Source organism: Pseudochaenichthys georgianus, chromosome 19 (genome assembly GCF_902827115.2).
Source record: "Pseudochaenichthys georgianus chromosome 19, fPseGeo1.2, whole genome shotgun sequence".
Lineage (NCBI taxonomy): Eukaryota > Metazoa > Chordata > Actinopteri > Perciformes > Channichthyidae > Pseudochaenichthys > Pseudochaenichthys georgianus.
This window is the reverse complement of record NC_047521.1, coordinates 12,040,264-12,058,227: the sequence shown is the minus strand read 5'-3', so window position 1 is coordinate 12,058,227 and position 17,964 is coordinate 12,040,264. Positions and strand designations below refer to the sequence as shown.

General features: G+C 42.0%; 1 protein-coding gene across 1 annotated transcript; it reads left to right on the top strand.

The window, feature by feature from the left end:
* Positions 1-8,776: 8,776 nt before the first annotated feature.
* tekt3 (tektin 3) lies at positions 8,777-17,001 on the top strand. The gene is made up of 7 exons (XM_034106694.2): positions 8,777-9,346; positions 10,010-10,093; positions 10,181-10,251; positions 10,353-10,496; positions 15,153-15,375; positions 16,215-16,369; positions 16,769-17,001. Exons 1-7 carry the CDS (start codon positions 8,777-8,779, stop codon positions 16,983-16,985), a joined length of 1,464 nt encoding a protein of 487 aa, XP_033962585.1. The 3' UTR covers positions 16,986-17,001.
* Positions 17,002-17,964: the final 963 nt, after the last annotated feature.

Below are 17,964 nucleotides of genomic sequence, written 5' to 3'. Positions count from 1 at the left end.
ATCTATGAGAAGGTAAAGCTGCCAGGAAAGATAAATGAAATTCTCTCAAGCCCGCTAAACAAGTGCACAATAGCCCCATTATACTTCGGACCAAATTTGGGAAAAGGGGAACAATTTGAAAGCTTGTGAGGAACTGTCAACCAGATGCCTTTGGCATTTCAGAGAGAGAGGGAGGGTGCAGGGGTTGGAAAATGCCTCTGAACAACAAAGCCATGGTTTTAAATGCCTTTATCCGCCTTCTTGCAGTACATCTGAATCTTCCTTGGCCTTTTGTTTGGCCATCGCGAGCCACCAGAGAAGAATTCAGACAGGGTGTATGTGCAAATGAGAACTGGTCAGTAATGTTTTATACAAAAATGTGTTTCATCAAGTGCATGCTGAATATTTACCCAGGAAAACACAACCACAATGGACAATGGCCCTTTAATGCAATTAACCTAAGAAAACCACAACCACTCTTGTTACAGAGGTCATTTTAGGGTTAAGTTTCACTTTTTCCACACATGCTGTGACAAATAGTGGCACGACTAAGTCCAATAAGAAGCTGCTAAATGGCAGCAGGGTTACATTGCAGCAGGGTGTGTCTCTCTGAAGGCCTAACATGAGAACATGCCTTTGAATCCATCCGATATCTCATTTGATGCACTCTGACCTTTGGCAGTACGCAAACAGAATGCAGGGCTGGGGAATGCTGTAGCCGCAGCTGTGTATATGTTGAGTGTATTTGTACGGCATGCCTTGTGTCACTATAGTTCATATCAAAACTAAGTGCAGTGTCTTTTTATTTTCCTAATTAGAAATAGGAGTTTAGAGCGGGTGTTCAATAGCTTTTGGAACTGAACTTTTTCTGAAAAATGAGGATTAAAACTTAAAACAAGAAAACAAATGCAGCTTCAGCTTCTATAGTTTGTTGGCAGCAACTCCTAGACTCAATGTTTAGACATGTTATATAAAAAAACTGTCACATCAGCCAAACCTTTTCAGGAAATCAATGCCGAAAAAGAAAGAGATTCTGACTTTTTGTTATTGTGGCAAGCCTCTCCTCTGGGAGACAACGGTGTGTTTGAAAGCTGTTAATAGTGGTTCCATCTGGAGCAAGAATCCCCCATGTTCCAACCCTTGTTCCCATGCTGCCAAGGTCCAGCTGTGCACAGTCTCCCATCAACACTGACAGACACTTCTTTGTGCAGAGGACATAAGATTACGACCGGCTATAAAAAGGGTACAGAGAGATCTGTGGCAAATGGAACATTTAAAAAGTGATTAAAAGGGAATGGTGGAGGGAAAGCGGTGGGAGACACCGCGTGAGGAAAAAAACAAGGGAAGGATGGGAATTAAGGCACAGGCGCTAACTTCTAAATGTCTTCCCTTCTTTATTTGTCTTTTTGGCTCTGATGCTCGATGCAGTTTGCACATCAGCCGGCCACATGTTGAATATGCCTAATTTCACACTCTAACTCCTAAGTGACACCAACATGAGGAATGCAGGGTCCTTCCCTCATGATTAAGGCTCCTGACCATTACTTTCAAAACCGTGAGTCACCGTGCAGCGATCTGAGGTTTCTATCATTCATGTTCACTTCCTGTCTTGCCGAGATGACAAGCACAAGCTGCATTTTCCCTAATTTGGGGGTGGAGGTCTGTGTGTGAGAGAAATACACACGCCCAGGCTGAATAATTCAACTCCTGAGTCAGCACGGAAACATTAGACCTCTCTCCCCTTTATAAACGTTTGGCTCAAAATAGCTAGAAATACAAGCACCGAGGCAGTTGTAACCTCACATTGTTAACTCAATTGGACCAAAGTTTCTCTGTGTCAGGAGCAAGCACCCCGCCAACGCAAATGACTCATAAATTCCAAAACAGTCAGGGATTAAAACATTAAGGACTTCATGTGAAAAAAGAAGTTCCCAATTCCTGTGGCTGACCAGTAGAGGTGCTGTGTTGGTGAACCGCAAAACATTTGTGGGTTTCAAGCAGGAACATCTCTGACATGGTTTATGAATGCTCTGAAGTTTCATGGAGAGGGGATTACAAAAATGACATTCATATACCATGAGCTCCATGGCTGCAGTCGGATAGTTTAAAAATCAGCTCCTAAGTTCTAACCCTATCGTCTATTCCTTGACCTCTGAGTGAAACGTCACGGGGTTAAGGGATAGTGGATAGGAGAATTCAAAAGGACTTAGGAGAAGAGACTGCGGTACTTTAGAGAATCCGAATGCACTTTCACTATCCGACGTGTTTATGATGCGCCAGCGGACGTCCTGAATGTGCGTCTGCTGCTGTGGGGAAACCATGGAAACCACAGTTTTCTATACAGCGGACTACAACATGGATGTTTAATAAGAACGAGGGACTACTGTAAACTCATCTAGAGACTCTGCACCGTGCTCTGATGCTGCTGCTTTGCTTTATGAACGTGGACAACAGAGAAACAGATTCTTCATGACCAAAGTTGGAATTGAAATAAAAAAGGAAAGTGAAACTTCTGCTCGTCACCCTCTCCCTCCGGTCCACATTAATACAAATGATCCCAATACGTATGATTGTATGAACTAAAGATCTTAAAATCAATACAGATGTATTTATTATAAACGTTAGTCCTTAACATCTATCACTGTGTATATCACCATTCAAACATCTTTTAAAAGTTGAAAAACCCCACACAGCTCAGTGAAGACTTTATTTGATCATTTCAGTGAAAACTAACGTTCATATTTCTCTTTTTGATTATAATACTGATGAACGTTAAAAACAAAGCACTTTGGCAACTTACCACCTATGTTTTAAAATGCTTAATAAGCACCGTAACTTTCATGATATAATTTCTCGGGTCATAATCGGTTGTTTCCGTGAACGGCCGACTGTTGAGTGACGGCAAATGCTGCGGCTGCAAGGCATTGTGGGGCAGCATTTTCGCTTCTCCTGTCGGTTAGGGAGGTCCAGTGGTTCCTAAGCTAAAGGAGGTTATAAAGGAAGTTTGAAACCTCCTTTCCTATCATTCTCATCATTCTAGAGAATTCGAAAGGCACTTATCATGGCTGCCCCTGAGGGACTTCCGGGTCATTTCACTCCTTTAGGAAGGTTCCTAAGCTAAATGGACTATTCGACTTCAGCCCATGTTTGATGCACTCAAGATGCTACGTCTACATCAGGGGTGTCCAAACTACGGCCAAGGGGCCAAATGCGGCCCGCGGACCATTTTGAATCGGCCCTCATCAAATTTAAAAAGTATAATGGAATATGGCCCACATGAAACTTGTGCTTGTCTTATATTGTACGTCTTTAATATAAATGTATACATATATTACACAGCAGTATTCATGTGTTAATAACACCACTTTTCAAATACATTCAGTCAATTAAAGTTAGAAACATTTTCTAACATATCTGACTCATTTACATAACAAGCTTGAAATAGACCCTTCATATTTAATCTTATTATAATCACTCTGAGGCTTCTGCTTTAAGGGATGAGCTGCCAACAAGATAAATGAAACCCTATAGAGAGCTGTGATGTAGGCTGTTTTGTTCTAAAAGCATATTCATGTATCAAGCCTAATTTACCTATATTTTGCTAAATTATAACTTAACTTACCTAAGTGGCCCAGCCCTTCGTATATTTTTCTGTACAGTATGTGGCCCTCGGTAAAAAAGGTTTGGACACCCCTGGTCTACATAGATGGTGCAGAACCATATATTTGATGCCCATGTTGCATTACAATCAGAGACTGGTCAGTGTTTCCTCTCATGTCCTCTCCTGCCCTGCCCTGCCCTCTCCTCCGCTCTGCTGCGTGCCGCACAGTGGCTCCAGTGGAATGTGATGACCATGGACTGGACAAAGCCCTGCATTCATGACCCCCCCATCCCACTCTAGAAGTTTGCGACTGGGAGCCTTGATCACGGAGTTGGGGTGGCCTGAGTCCATGCACCCTTCGCCTTTCCTGTCAGACAAACGTTGCCCATCATATGACTTCCAGCCATCACCTCTAACTGCTGTGCTTGTTGTAGATGATACCCTTTACAGTTAACACCCACAAAGAAATGAGGTAGAAAACGTTCTGTTCATTTAATTTGTTTATGTCTGCGGGGAGGCGTGTGGCACAGTGGGCTAGTGCGTTGGTGTTCGGATCAGGGGGGCACAGGTTCAAACCCCACTACAGTCAGCATGTCGTTGTGTCCCTGAGACACTTCACCTCAAATTGCTCCTGTGGGGATTGCCCACAGTATTGAGTATGTAAGTCGCTTTGGATAAAAGCGTCTAACAAGTAACATGTAATGTAATGTAATGTGAGAAGCAATTGGAAAAGGAATAATTATCTGTGTTTATATTCATGTACTGTTCCTTTAAGTGGATGTATTACTTGTGAAGTGGCTTTTAGTAACCATTAAAGTGCTATACCAGTACAGTGTATTATTACGCTTAATGGTAGCATGAAATATCTCCAACATGGCTGAGGAAGAGCAGTTGATTCCTAGTAGTGTGGGGAACAAAATTCAGGAAAGATATATCCGTGTGTTTGTCTGCATGGAAATGTCTACCTCCACGCTGGTTCAGAGATAATCCCTCGAGACCAGATAACATAAACAAAGCTATATCATACATCATCTGCTGCCTGCCGGTCGGTCTCTACTCCCTCTGCCTAAGTATCCAATACACTATCCATTTGCCTGCTTTGTGTAGGTAATATAATAGAGCCCATAGAGTGCCTCAGAGGCTTCTCCTCTAAACTTATACACAACTGCAAACACAGTAGTTACCATGCAACGCTACATAAACATGCAAAAGGCATGCAAACATGCTAATGGACACTTATTGCAATGCGAAATGAACTCTATATTATTGCTATACATTACATACAATTCTACACTGTTATATAAGTACACATGGATCTGGCTCCTATATAAATACATTTGGTGATATTCAATACATCTCTTCTGTCAACAAATACCATAGAAAGACCGACCACTAAGTATGAGCTGTTAATCGAAAGCTTTATTCCTCTGTACAAAAGAGCTCAATTATATGCTAAAAACTATTAGAAGAAATACCAACAAGCCACACTATTGCATTGGGTGATAAGTTCCTTCCTTACCATACACTTTACACTGTCTTGCTACCATGAGTACTCGTTGGCAACCAACACTGCAGTTTAAAATAGTCCCCATCAAATGTACTATGCAATGCTATTACTGTGTAGCTATTTTAAAGAAATGATATACTGGTAACCAATGGGCTTGGGGCGACAGACAGAAGCTGGATGTAATTCTCATGGCATATGACGAATACCAAACAATCGGAGACCGTTGGTTAACTGGCTAATAACATCTAATTGTTTTTGTGGGAAATGAGAGAGAAAGGTTATTCTGGTTAACCCATGAAACTGCGCAGTTAGAACTTCATGTTGAACTACTGATTTTGAAAGAGGAAGCTGTGGTTTGACCGGGGCTCTAGATTTAGTAGGAAGCGTGCCAGGTTCACATAGAAAACGGGTGGGTGGTGGATGGGTGGGGGGTATAAAGAAGTGAACACCAGGGGCCGGAGACGGAACAGAAAAGGGACTTGTTTTCTCTGGTGTGAATGTTTAGAGAACACTTCTGACCTCCTCTTCTGGTCTATTCTTACCTGATAAACTCAAGGTCAATGGTGAAAAGTGAAGGATGTGTCAAGGCCTTAGGGAGCATGTGTACGTGTCAAAAAAAGGACAGTATTGTCAAAGTGTTAGTTAAAAGTAATAATATTAAAGATTGTCATTTAAATCAATGCCTGTTAAGCATTTATCTATTTATTGATGAGGTAACGATGATGAAAACCTTTGTATTGGCAGTTATACAAACTGGGTGTCTTCTTCCTGAGAAAAAAACTAGCAAGTGGCACACAATTAGTGACTATTTTCCATCATCCAGTAGTGGCTGGTTCAATTTCCTCTATAACATACTTGTGTGTGAAGCAGTGCACTGTTCTTTTTTGTCTTGAAAAACGGTTATTATGTAAACAAAGAGTGCTGAAAACCAGAACATACGGATTATAACTTTAATTCTACGAGGTCACATGCTGTTTCATCAGGGAAAAAGAACAGTCACTCTTGCATCGTGTTGGTACAATCTTTAATGTCACAGCTAACGCACCAGATTGTTTGTTTTGGTGGTGGGTTGCAGGATGCAGCCTGGTATCGTATGAGTGCAGACGGCTTGTTTTTATATTCGGCAGCCTCTAAAATGTGAGTGGATAGATACTGAGGGGTTTGGTATCACATGGCTGAATGTTCTTTGTGCAGTTATTGGCAATTGCCATAATTGACCTGTGGCTTTGGGGACATACTGTATATGTATATGTATAGGTGGCAGTTTGTGTCTTCTACTATTTAGATTGTAAATAAAGGACATAGACACACAGCAGTACATATTTGAGAAAGAGAAAAGTCCAAGGTCCTTTCTCAATTACTGACCGATGAAATCCAAGCCCCTGTGTGCTGTCACCTGAGAGCACTGTGCATCATTTATTTTGTCCCCAAATTGTGACCATTCATACCATGTCTAATTCAAGCCAAAATGTAGAACATTCCAAGGGCCTAACACCTCTGCCAAACCACATGACATCTATAAGAGAATGCATATTACTTTCCTGCTTGGGTCACTTTTCATCCCAAAACGATATACTGTAGAGTTGAACTGCTTATTTGAAATGAAGCTGTACCATACCAAAGGGGAAACATTTCTTAAATACTGGACATTTCAGGCCAATATTTAATTAAAAAGCTCTTATTTATTGTGTTTTCATTCCTGTGGGTATTACAGCCCTTGGTTCAGTTTCATTTGGCTGTTAGTGGATTGGACAGCATGCTTGCTCCAGCAGACCTTTCCACTATGCAGTAACACTCTCATGGGCCACAAGAAAGGAGTATATATATATAGGCCCTCATGTTTTAAGGGCCAGTGGGGAGATTGCCCGGGAACCACTGGTCCAGAGGACACTCTCAGCTCTATCCAAAGGATGAATTTAATACCTACCTACAGTAGGCTGGCTTTTCATGTTTTTCTGTGGCATATTTATAGCGGCTGAGGTCTTGGCGGCAAAGCATGTCTTCATGGCGGCAAAGCATGTCTTCTTCGACCTCGCCATGTTAATATGCTGAGGCCACAGGGGCGGAGCAATCGCATGTCATTCCATTCTAAATCTAAGCCTCCATGTTTATGACGATAGTAGCCTGACCACTGCAAAATAGTTCACAGAGCGGCCTCTATGAAGCCTTGACCTTTAAAAATACTGGATACATATAAGCTTCAGGGCAAGAAACACAGACCAGAAAGCCAATCACATAACAATCATCAGTATATTTGAGATGATATGGCTGGCAGTTTCAAGTAGTTAAACAGACAGTATGTATACATTTAGAACTGCACCTTGGTGGATACAAAAGCAATTAAAATCACTACTATAAATCAAATATTTAACTCAGCCTATCCCCCAGTATATGTGGTAAAAAAAGTAGGTGGAAGGAGGATTTTTTTACTAAAGAAAGAATGGCTCAAAAGTATTGTGACATGATGACAACACAAACTAATGAGCATGTAAGCTTTGAATAATTTGTGTTTATTCTGTGATAAAGATAGAGCAGCTGAGTAACTCCTGGCTACAGCTATGCTTGTGTCTGTAGTGGAAACCAGACTATCATCTGTCGGGCCCTGCCCCGTCAGAACTGATTAGTGTAAATGATCCTCAGTTCTAATGGTAGGTAACACAACACAGATTATTATTCTGTGCTAAGGGGGTTTGTGTGGATTCTTCCTGTGGCATGAATCATTAAACAGGTGACTGTAATCCATACAGACAGATAGCTTCTCAGGGTGAGGGTGAGCTATCTGATGCTGCCTGGCGACCAACTGAACTCCTCTGCTTTGAAGACAAAGCTCAGATTGCTCAACTTCCAACAAGAACATTTAAGGTCGATGACCTTTCTGAAAAGTGAACTTGCCAAATATATTTTCAAACCTAGCAGTGTGAAGGACACATTTGCAGAACAGAATCAAGTACAGGTCATATACACAAATGTATAACAGTAATTGGGAACAGTAATGCCGAGGATTTGTTATGTATCCGTTTGAGGTGAAAAAGCACAGTAGTCTTATTTGGAGTTGGAGCCAGCCAAAAGCAGCCACACAGAGAATACAAAAGCAAATAAGAAAAATTACAAACATAAAAATGTCATTCACAGTTTAGTGACATTTCAATGTATTTACATGAACAAAGTAAAAGCACCTGCTCACCATTAATCCTAACATCCCGGGTTGAGTGTTTCAGTAACCTATGGCAACTGCTTCTGTGACAACAGAAATCTTGGACGGGCCAGCTCCTGCAGACGAGGACCGTGCAACCCCATTGGCTGGCTGAATGAAAACTTGTCCATCTATAATGCATGTCAGTTTACCTTTAGTGTGTTCTTGAGCTCAATTCCAGGTAAGCACAGCTGAGAGGCAGTCTGCGAGCATCAAGACCTGGAGTATCCACTTGCTCATCCTGGTAAGACATTTATATAAGTTTTTTTTTCCTTTTGCCTATTGAATCTAATGACACAATACTATATTTCATGTCTGAATCATTTATTTTAATGCCTTTGAACTATGCCTTGGGTCAACATAAGTAAAATAATATCTGCATTTAATGTCAAGAGTTTTAGGTCTACAAATTAAACTGAATGGTAAATAACTGTAGTTAAAAGTTATTTTGTGATCTGGTCTCAGAAAACCAGGAGCACCCTGAGGCGACTCAAATATGGAGCTGATGGGATCCACTCTGACAGCCACATATGCTCGCCCTAAAACCAGCCACTTCCTCCCGGCCATCTCCACCATGGCATCCAGCTATCGCAACCCCCAGCCTGCCATGGCCATGAATCCCAGTGCCAACATGTGGAGGACCAACACCTATTTCAAAAGCAGCAGCACTGTCCCCACCCCTTCTTCCATGCAGCGAGATCATTTAGATCTGGTTCGAGCAAAGACCATGTTCTACCCATCGAACAGGACAGCGCTGTCCACCCGCTACACTCCTGACGACTGGTACAAGTCTAACATAAGCAACTACAGGGAGTCCGAGGCGTCCCGGAACAGCGCGGAGAGGCTGAGAAGAGACACCATCAGGCTGATGCAGGACAGGGATCAGCTGACCAGACGTACCCAGGAGAGTACCAGCAAGAACATTGGCGAGCGGCTCAATGACGTTGTCTTCTGGAGGTCTGAGCTGAGCCATGAGATTGACAACATGTTGACAGAGATAGCAACGCTCACTGATGTTAAGAGGAGGCTAGAGAGAGCCCTGGCAGAGACTGAGGGGCCCCTTCAGGTGAGATTGGAAGGAAGACATGAGTGTGTGTTACCTTGAAGATTTCCTGTCTGGTAACTCAACCCAGTCAATAGATTAAAAATCGTGTTGGTGAACACGAAATGCCGTGAGACTGGGTTGGGTACATACGTCTTTTTTTTAATGTGTTTTTGGAAATGTTTGCAGGAAATGTTTACATCCTTACAAAGACAAATTGCATTTGCCTTCAATTCTCTGGTCAGGGCTGTGTTCATGCATTCATATTAACAATTATATCATATTGTGTGTGCACAATCCGTGGTGAAACAGTTTTGACAAAGGGTTCCTAGTTTAGCTGTAGCAACAGTGTCTGCCTGGTTCTTCAAACTACTTTAAAATGCAGTTATTTGCTAGTCAAACTTTAATTAGGTCCCCCGGGTAAAGAACCACTGGTCATTGTCTCACCTAGAGTGGGTCAACTTGACTGGAGATCTGATGACATACATCTTGCTAGGCTTAGATCAGATGGCAGGAGCCTTGTCCAGGAAACTGGAAACTGGAGAATGCAGCTGGTTCAAGTCATACTATACTTCGGAATATATACTTTATGTCATAACTGCTCACCTTGAATTTCACAATCAATAAAATGCTGCAAATTGAGTGACTTATATATACTCCTAATAGTCACGATCACTTCGTCAATAGGTGTCTCAAGAGTGTTTGTACCACAGAGAGAAGCGGATGTCAATCGATCTGGTACACGACGACGTGGAGAAAGACCTCATAAGGGTAACATTAAAGCTAACGTAATGTGTGACCTCTGATAGAAACCTTGGTAAAGCAATAATCATAATTGTTATTTACCTTCCCCGTAAGGAAGTGGAAGTCATTAAGTCATGTCAGGAAAGGATGAGGAGACATCTGGACAGAGCCATCGCTCAACTGGCGTGAGTCTGAAAAATCAATTTATGAATCATTACTAAATCCAGGGTTTGACGTGCGCTTGATTGATCGCTTTGTTTCTGCATTGGTGTGTGGGGTTTCTCAGGTCAAACAGAGCAGCGCAGCATGAACTGGAAAGAGACATCGGTGACAAAGTGACAGCTCAGAGGATAGATGACAGGTGTCACCATCTGAGGAACACATCAGATGGTATCGGCTACTACAGAGGGATTGAAAGACTAGATCCTTCGTGAGTACAGTTTTATGTCATCAAATATATGTATTAACTGCTCCGTTTCATCACGTCAAACGGCTGTTAACAATCTCTCATGTTTGTTTAAACCAGCCTGGAATACCGGACAGGGCTGTTTAGTTTAATTGTCAATCATAAAAAAGCGCCCCTTTTTGTTCTTACACCAGGTTTAAACATACCATAGTGAATCTGCAGTTATTCTACAACGCAGTCAGGCCAAACTAGGTGCTATTAGCCAGTTGCTAACATCAGCTTGCTAACATGAAAATGCTAAAATTCTTATGTTTTACAGGTATAGGTGTGTTATTGAATTTTTTATCACCAACTTACTTTAGCAAGATCGTTTGCTGACATTTTTAATTACACATAGGCGAGCTGAAGCCGATTGAAATGTTATTGATTTTGGAATTCGAAACGTTTTATTTGTCTAGTAGTTTTGACATGATAAGGGTGCTAGATATAACCAAAGTTAGGACAATTCATTCTGAGAGGGAAATTAATGTTTGGAAAACTTCATGGTAATCCATTCCAAGATGTTTCACTAAAAGAAAAAGAAACAAATATAATGTAAAGATCTAGATGATGGAAGGCTAGAGGAAAAGCCAGGGGATCAACAAAGTCACCTTCTTCCTCTAGGAAAAACAAATGAGAAATGTCATCACAATCCATCCAATAATTGTTGAGATACTTGAGTTGGGCTAAAGTGGTCAACTTACAGTACGATGTTGCCTTCGTTTAAGACGCGCTGCTAGTATGATCAAAACTATCTGAGGAAATGTCCCTCACCATGGTGGATTTCTATGACCAGGTAAAACTCCTGCTGAATTCATGTGACTCCAACTAAGAGCTAATTATTGTAGGAGACTTTAATATCAACTGGAATGACAAACAAAATAGAAAGAGCTTAAAACGGATCAAGGATAAACACAACTTAATACAACTAATGGATCAACCGACTAGAATAACCAAAACGTCCAAGACTATGATAGATTTATTATTTACAAACAAAGCTGATAGAATAGGTAAAACCTACAACTTCCTGACTGGTCTTTTTGACCATAATATTGTTCTTTTTGCCAGGAAACTCACAAAAAAAAGGTTCATGGCCACACCTAAAACCCCTGCCTTCGGTTCTCGCTTCATCCCAAAAAAAACCTGCAACAACGTTTTATGGAGGCAGTGAAAATGATTGATTGGGGAGACACTGTCCTCTGAAGACATTGGTGAAAACAGTAATCTGTTTATATCTAAAATTAACGATGCAATTCCTTCCTTCTCAAGGAGAGGGTGCCTTAGGGACAGGAAGGAACATCATCTTCCCTGGCTGAATCTACAATGCAGGAATCTCATGAAATCTAGAGATCAACTATTAAAGCAGAGCTTGAAATTCGGGCTATTCACTGATAGACAGAAATTCACTCATGCTCGTAACAAGGTAACACAAACAATAAGACAGGCCAAAGCAAACTTTTTCATCAACATAACATGTGCGAAAGGTAACAGTAAAAACGTTTGGCAAATCCTAAATAAACTTAGGTAAACATACCAAACAGGAAAATAATGTACTAGAATTAAAAATCAATGATGCCCTGATAAAAGACCCTGCGGTGTTGGCCAACTCTCTAAATGGGTGTCAAAACGAATCACCAAACATTTAGATAAAGGTTTCGCTCCACTCCACCCAATGCAGTTTGGTTTTCGTGCTCACCACTCCACTGAGACAGCTAACTGTGTCTTTGTGGAAAAGGTTAAATGTATGTTGGACACGAGCCCATATGTAGGTGCTGTCTTCCTTGATCTCAGGAAGGCTTTTGACACTGTTGACCACCAAGTGCTCCTTACAAAGCTGACTTATTTAAATTCTTCGGCAGATTCAATACATTGGGTTAAGTTTTACTTATCGAACAGAAAACAGTGTGTTTTGGTCAACAGTACCAAATCCCCCTACCGTACGGCCCGTCCACACAGCGGCGTGCGTTGACGCTTCACCATTCACTTTGAATGGGGTGACGTCACGTTTAGCCGAAATGCATAGTGGGAAGCGAAGCGGAGTGTAGCTGGCGTGGCTCGCTGCAAAAGTTGAGCAATGTTCAACTTTTGACGCCTCGGCAGAAGCGTCAGCCAATCGAATCATATGCCAGTACAAGCTCTAGCCAATCAAACCGCTGCTTGTGTGTCAGGGGCGGGTGATTCATGTGATTGGTTGTTGGTCGAGTTTCAGACACGCCCGCCGGCAAGCGTCAGCGCACGCCGCTATGTGGACGGGCCGTTAGGGGCGTTCACACCGCAGTACTTTTCCCACTTTAGTTCCGATATAGTTCCGAAATGTTGCGTTCACACCAAAAAGAGCCGGAACTAAAATGTGTTCATGAGAACCTTTTCACCCCCTTTTCCGTCCCTGCTAGAGAGCAGGGACTTTCGTGGGAGAAAAAGGTTCCTATGTCTGATTGGCTGGGCGGAATGCAAACCACGCCCCGTAAAACTCCCAAAAAGTTTTGTGAAGCCGCCATTTTATTATCCTCGCATTAGCATTATTAGCATTAGCCCAGCGCAGAAACGCAGAGAGACTAACTTATGGCAACACAAAATAAAACATGGGAGCGGTGGAGATGAGGAGGTGTCGGCGTTCTGGCGATTTACTCGGAAGGCTTCAGTAGAAGCTGCTGGGAGTCCTAGCAGCTTCTACTGAAGCCAGTCCCCATCTCCGGGGACTTCCGGCCGGGGATTTTGGGCGGCAGTATATGCCGTGAAGTGGTTTGCGGCCTGCCAGTAAACCCCAAAGCAGAAGAAGAAGTGACGTCAGCGGCTTCATTTGCCTAATCCTCCCCCAGGGACTTATTCTGGTACGCGATCTGTATTTAGTTCATGAGAACTAAAGAGTTCTCATGAACTAAGTTCTGATTAACCTTTGTGGGAAAAGTACTGCGGTGTGAATGCGCCTAAGTTGACAAGGTAGGGGGATTTGGTACTACAAATGATATATGTATTACAATTAAATTACAATTAAATTACAATTAAATCACTGTAAAATACGTTAATGTTGTCGTAGTTGGTTTCCACCGCAGTATTTACATGGAAATAAGCCCCGCCCCCTCTCCAGCGCGTTCTGTTTGAATGACAGGAGTAAACACAGCTGACAGCCGAGGTGAAACTCCAGCGGTTAGAGCGATGAGAATATTCACATGCCATCGCGTCCGTTGTGAACGCAGCATAATGCAGTTCAGAAAACACTGTTCTGTCGCTTTTAAAGCAACTTCGAGATTTTAACAGTGTGAGGGGCCCAAAGGCCATGGTGGCTGTAGGACGTACAATTATTTGTGGGGCATAACGGTCAGACAGAGGGGCTACGACGGCCATGGCCGTCATGGCCGCCGTGGAAATCCTACACTGTTGTCAACCCTGTTGGGGTTCCACAAGGTTCCATTCTTGGACCATTACTGTTTTCACTGTACATTAATGACTTGCCTAATGTATGTCCTCCTGAGTTGAATGTGCCGATGATGCGGTCATCTTTGTACATGGGGAAAACACTGAAATTATCTCATCCTGTATCTCAAAGGCTTTGGACAAGGTTCAACACTGGCTGAACAACATTTGCTTACAGTTAAATGCAAAAAAAACAGTATGCATGATGTTCAGTAAACGACCAGTCAAAATCGAAGGGTCCAATGTGTTTTTAAATGGAGCAGACATAGAACTAGTCTCCCAGTTCAAGTATATTGGAGTCATACTGGACTCGAACTTGACTTTTAAGAAACATATTAAGAAAGTATCCAATACCATTAAATTCAACTTGCAACATTTTAAACAAATTAGACCTTTCTTAACTGTCAATGCTGCAAAGTCATACCTCCACTGCATGATTCTATCCCATATTGAATACTGTTTGACAAACTCGTCATTTGCTTGTGCCACAAACCTGAAAACAATAGAACAGCTGTACAAGAGAGCTATCAAGGTGTTTGACAGAAAGCCAAATTCATACCACCACTGTACCATACTTGAAAAACACAATTTCTTGAGTTTTGACGATTTCAAGTCTTTTAAAAGTATGTGTTTTTTTAATAAATGTTTACATGGACTTGCCCCCCCTCCCTTAGGGGAATTCATCCACAAAAGACACACTGGACGCTGCACTGGGTCAGAAACCAGAGGAGACTGTGAAGTACACCGTAGACGGACCACTCTTGGTCAAAATGTACTATCAATTAAGGGCAGCTCTTTGTGGAATAGCCTCCCAACTGAGTTACGGGATTGTCCCACTTTGAACAGCTTTAAAGGTCAACTAAAAGAATGGTTGAGAAACAAACAAACATGCAATCACGCTAAATGCACTTTAATACAGGAGTATCTCCTCTTGCACTTTATGTAGCTCTTTTATTTTCTCCTGTAATTTATAAGTCGTAGCTGCTACATTGTACTGCCATGTGGTAAATGCTTGTATGCTGCTCACGCTCTTTCTGCATATCATGTATTTATTTTGCTATGTATATAAATGTCATGTTCTTAAATGCTGTATGTGAGGGACTATGGATGGAAATGAGCTCAAAGCTAAAATCCAGCATGTTTACTGTTTAAAGCATTATTTGTTTTAAATGTTCATCAAAGTATAAAGTTCCGAATACATAAGTCGTTATTTTTTCCCTTTGTCAGACTCTCCCTGCCGGACTCATGGTCGAAGTTCACAGACGACAACATCCTGCACTCCCAGAGCGAAAGGGCTTCCTCCCACAAGCTCAGGGACGAGATCGAGATCCTGCTGAACACCACGTCCAACGAGATGTGGAACCAGTTCAACAACGCCAACGTAGCCTTCACAAACCGCATATCAGAAACCGCTGATGCTAAGAACAGCCTGCAGACACACCTGGCTAAGGTCATCCCCTTTTCTACATGACAATTCATTCTTGTTATGCTGTTTAAGAAGACATATTGGTGACATGATTTTTAACAGGCTGTCAGGTAAGAATGAAAAGTAAAACCACCTGTATTCTAAGAAAGTAGTTTCCAAGAAGCAGTCACATGGCTCTATATTAAGGAAGAAGACACAATCCATTGAGTGGTTAACTACATTTGCCACTTATGAGAGAAGGGGATGATGTGTTTTCTCCATTCTCTACACAACACACAGTCCATATGTGCTATATATCTTTAAAACTGTGGAATGTAAGATACACCTTCACTGACTGCCCACTCCCTGTAGCGGACATTGTTCCTGTCTGTAGTGGATTTTGTGAATGTTTACTGCAAAACATTCCTGTCAAAAGAGCGACTGGAATGGTGATAAATGTCCCTTTCATTGCTTGCGCCATATTCCACACTGGGTCTCATTGTTCTCCGGTTAATTGCTTGGAGCCACATCAGCTGTTGGATGGGTTTGAACACTGACAGCAGCTGTGATGTGAGACACACAGTCCTTAATAATCCTCTGTCACCGTCAGTTGTAAAACTAGATGTTCTGAAATGAAATATACTTTAAATGGGTTTGGACAGAGTAGGGTACTGTGCTCAGCTGAAAGCTTGCAGTGTACAGAGTTGGCTCTGTGCTCCTACCAGGGGGATTTTTATCTCGTTCTCTTGATCTAGTCAATACTTCCTCTTTCGAGCATAATGAACCTCTATCATGAATGAGACACTCAGTTGTTACTTTTATCATTTAACGATGAATTGTTTTCATGTCATTTGATTCTGTGTTTGTTTTGTCTCATCATGTAGACTCTGCAGGAGATCTTCCAGACGGAGATGCTGATTGAGTCTCTGAAGAAGGCCCTCAGAGACAAAGAGTGCCCGCTGAAAGTGGCCCAAACCAGGCTGGAGGAGAGGACCCGCAGGCCCAATGTGGAGCTCTGCAGGGACAACCCACACCACAGGTACTCTGCTGCTAGAATGCCTTCCTTCATTGTTCGATATAATTCATGGAGTAAAATACTATTTGGTCGTTCTTTTTATTGTGGTAATACTATGAGTACACTGCTGGTGGTTCCATATTACTGGCTAGCAAACACGATAAGCCGTTTTCAGAAGTGATAAATAATTCCATCCAATGTATCCATCCCCATGATTTGCATATGCTGCAAAATGTTATGGGTTCTCCCTTTCACCAAGTTTCATCAAAATCCAGCCAGGCGACTTTAACGTTCTACTGCTGACTTACAGACAAACAGAGATGTAATTTATAGTTCAGTAGTTAAGTGTCACTCATTACATGTTTCCTGGGACTGCACCTTTATTTATTTCACTTCTTGAGGTGCTTCTCTTTATCCTTCCAGACTTGTGAGTGAGGTGAGAGAGATAGAGGACACCATTCATCGGCTCCAGGAGAGGCTGATGGAGGCTGAGAACACTCTGCAGACTCTGGTCAAGACTAAAGTCACCTTGGAGCACGACCTGTCCATCAAGGCCAACTCCATCTTCCTGGACCAGGAGAAGTGCATGAGCATGCGCAAGAGCTTTCCCAGCATGCCCCGTCTGGTGGGCTACACCTAAAGAAGGTTCTAGAAAAAGCGAGTCTATATTGGAGAACCAATATAATTAACGATGTCTGTTTCAATGGGTTTGGAGTGATTTTAAGGGTGGTGTGAATGTAAACAAAATGACTCAACTTTACAGGCACAGATGTCAAAATGTAGCTATAAACAATTTATTAACCAGATGTATAAAAAGACAATAAACACCATTCATTGTCGCCTGATGCTTTCATTTTGCACTTTTCACTGCATACTTTTAACTGTTTTTCTTTAAAAATGCTGGCAGATATTACCAAATGCAAATTAAAAGAATAGTTGATGATCAAAAGAAATCAATGCATATACAACCCTCACGTCTACTGTAAATCTAATAATATCGTACAGGAAAAGATCCCTCAACAGTCAAAGCTGAGCATTGCCGTGAAAATCAATCACTTGATATGTTCTGTGACGGCATTCAAATAACTTGTATTTTCTGATCTGTCTTTACCGTTTGGACAGTGTTGCACAAACGGTGGTCCTGAAGCACGTGTGACGAGTAATCTTTAAAACAAATAGTTGAGATTATCTTATGCACACAATCAGAGCTGTCAGTTTGACCCAAATGCGACCCTGAGGGAATGGTGACACGGAGATACACCCTTTGTCAGGTCGGTCTGGTAAACACAGAAAAGTTGACTATGGATGTGGACTGTGAAGGACTTTTTTACCAACTTTCTTTAACGAGCCATTACTCAATGCCTCGCCCATAGGAGAAGCTGTGCAAACAACTTCTAAGTTATGTATGAAACCCCACACCCATCTTACAGGACTCGAGACCCATACCACTCGCTTCTCATTGGCGTCTTTCTTTTCCCCTTCTTATGCACCCCTCCGTCCCTGATGCCTTCATGGCTACTATAGATGTAACCGTGACTTGATCCCACACATTTAAAGATGTTGTTTCATTCCATTTTGTTTATTCAGTCAACACCTTTTGCAGCCTGAACCATGTACAC

What these genes read in the sequence shown, in the direction of transcription:
- tekt3 (XM_034106694.2), top strand. Translation starts at nt 8,777, where the DNA reads ATGGAGCTGATGGGATCCACTCTGACAGCCACATATGCTCGCCCTAAA. An exon ending in AGACTGAGGGGCCCCTTCAG is followed by an intron (nt 9,347 to 10,009) that starts GTGAGATTGGAA and finishes CTTCGTCAATAG; the next exon opens with GTGTCTCAAGAGTGTTTGTA. An exon ending in TGGAGAAAGACCTCATAAGG is followed by an intron (nt 10,094 to 10,180) that starts GTAACATTAAAG and finishes CTTCCCCGTAAG; the next exon opens with GAAGTGGAAGTCATTAAGTC.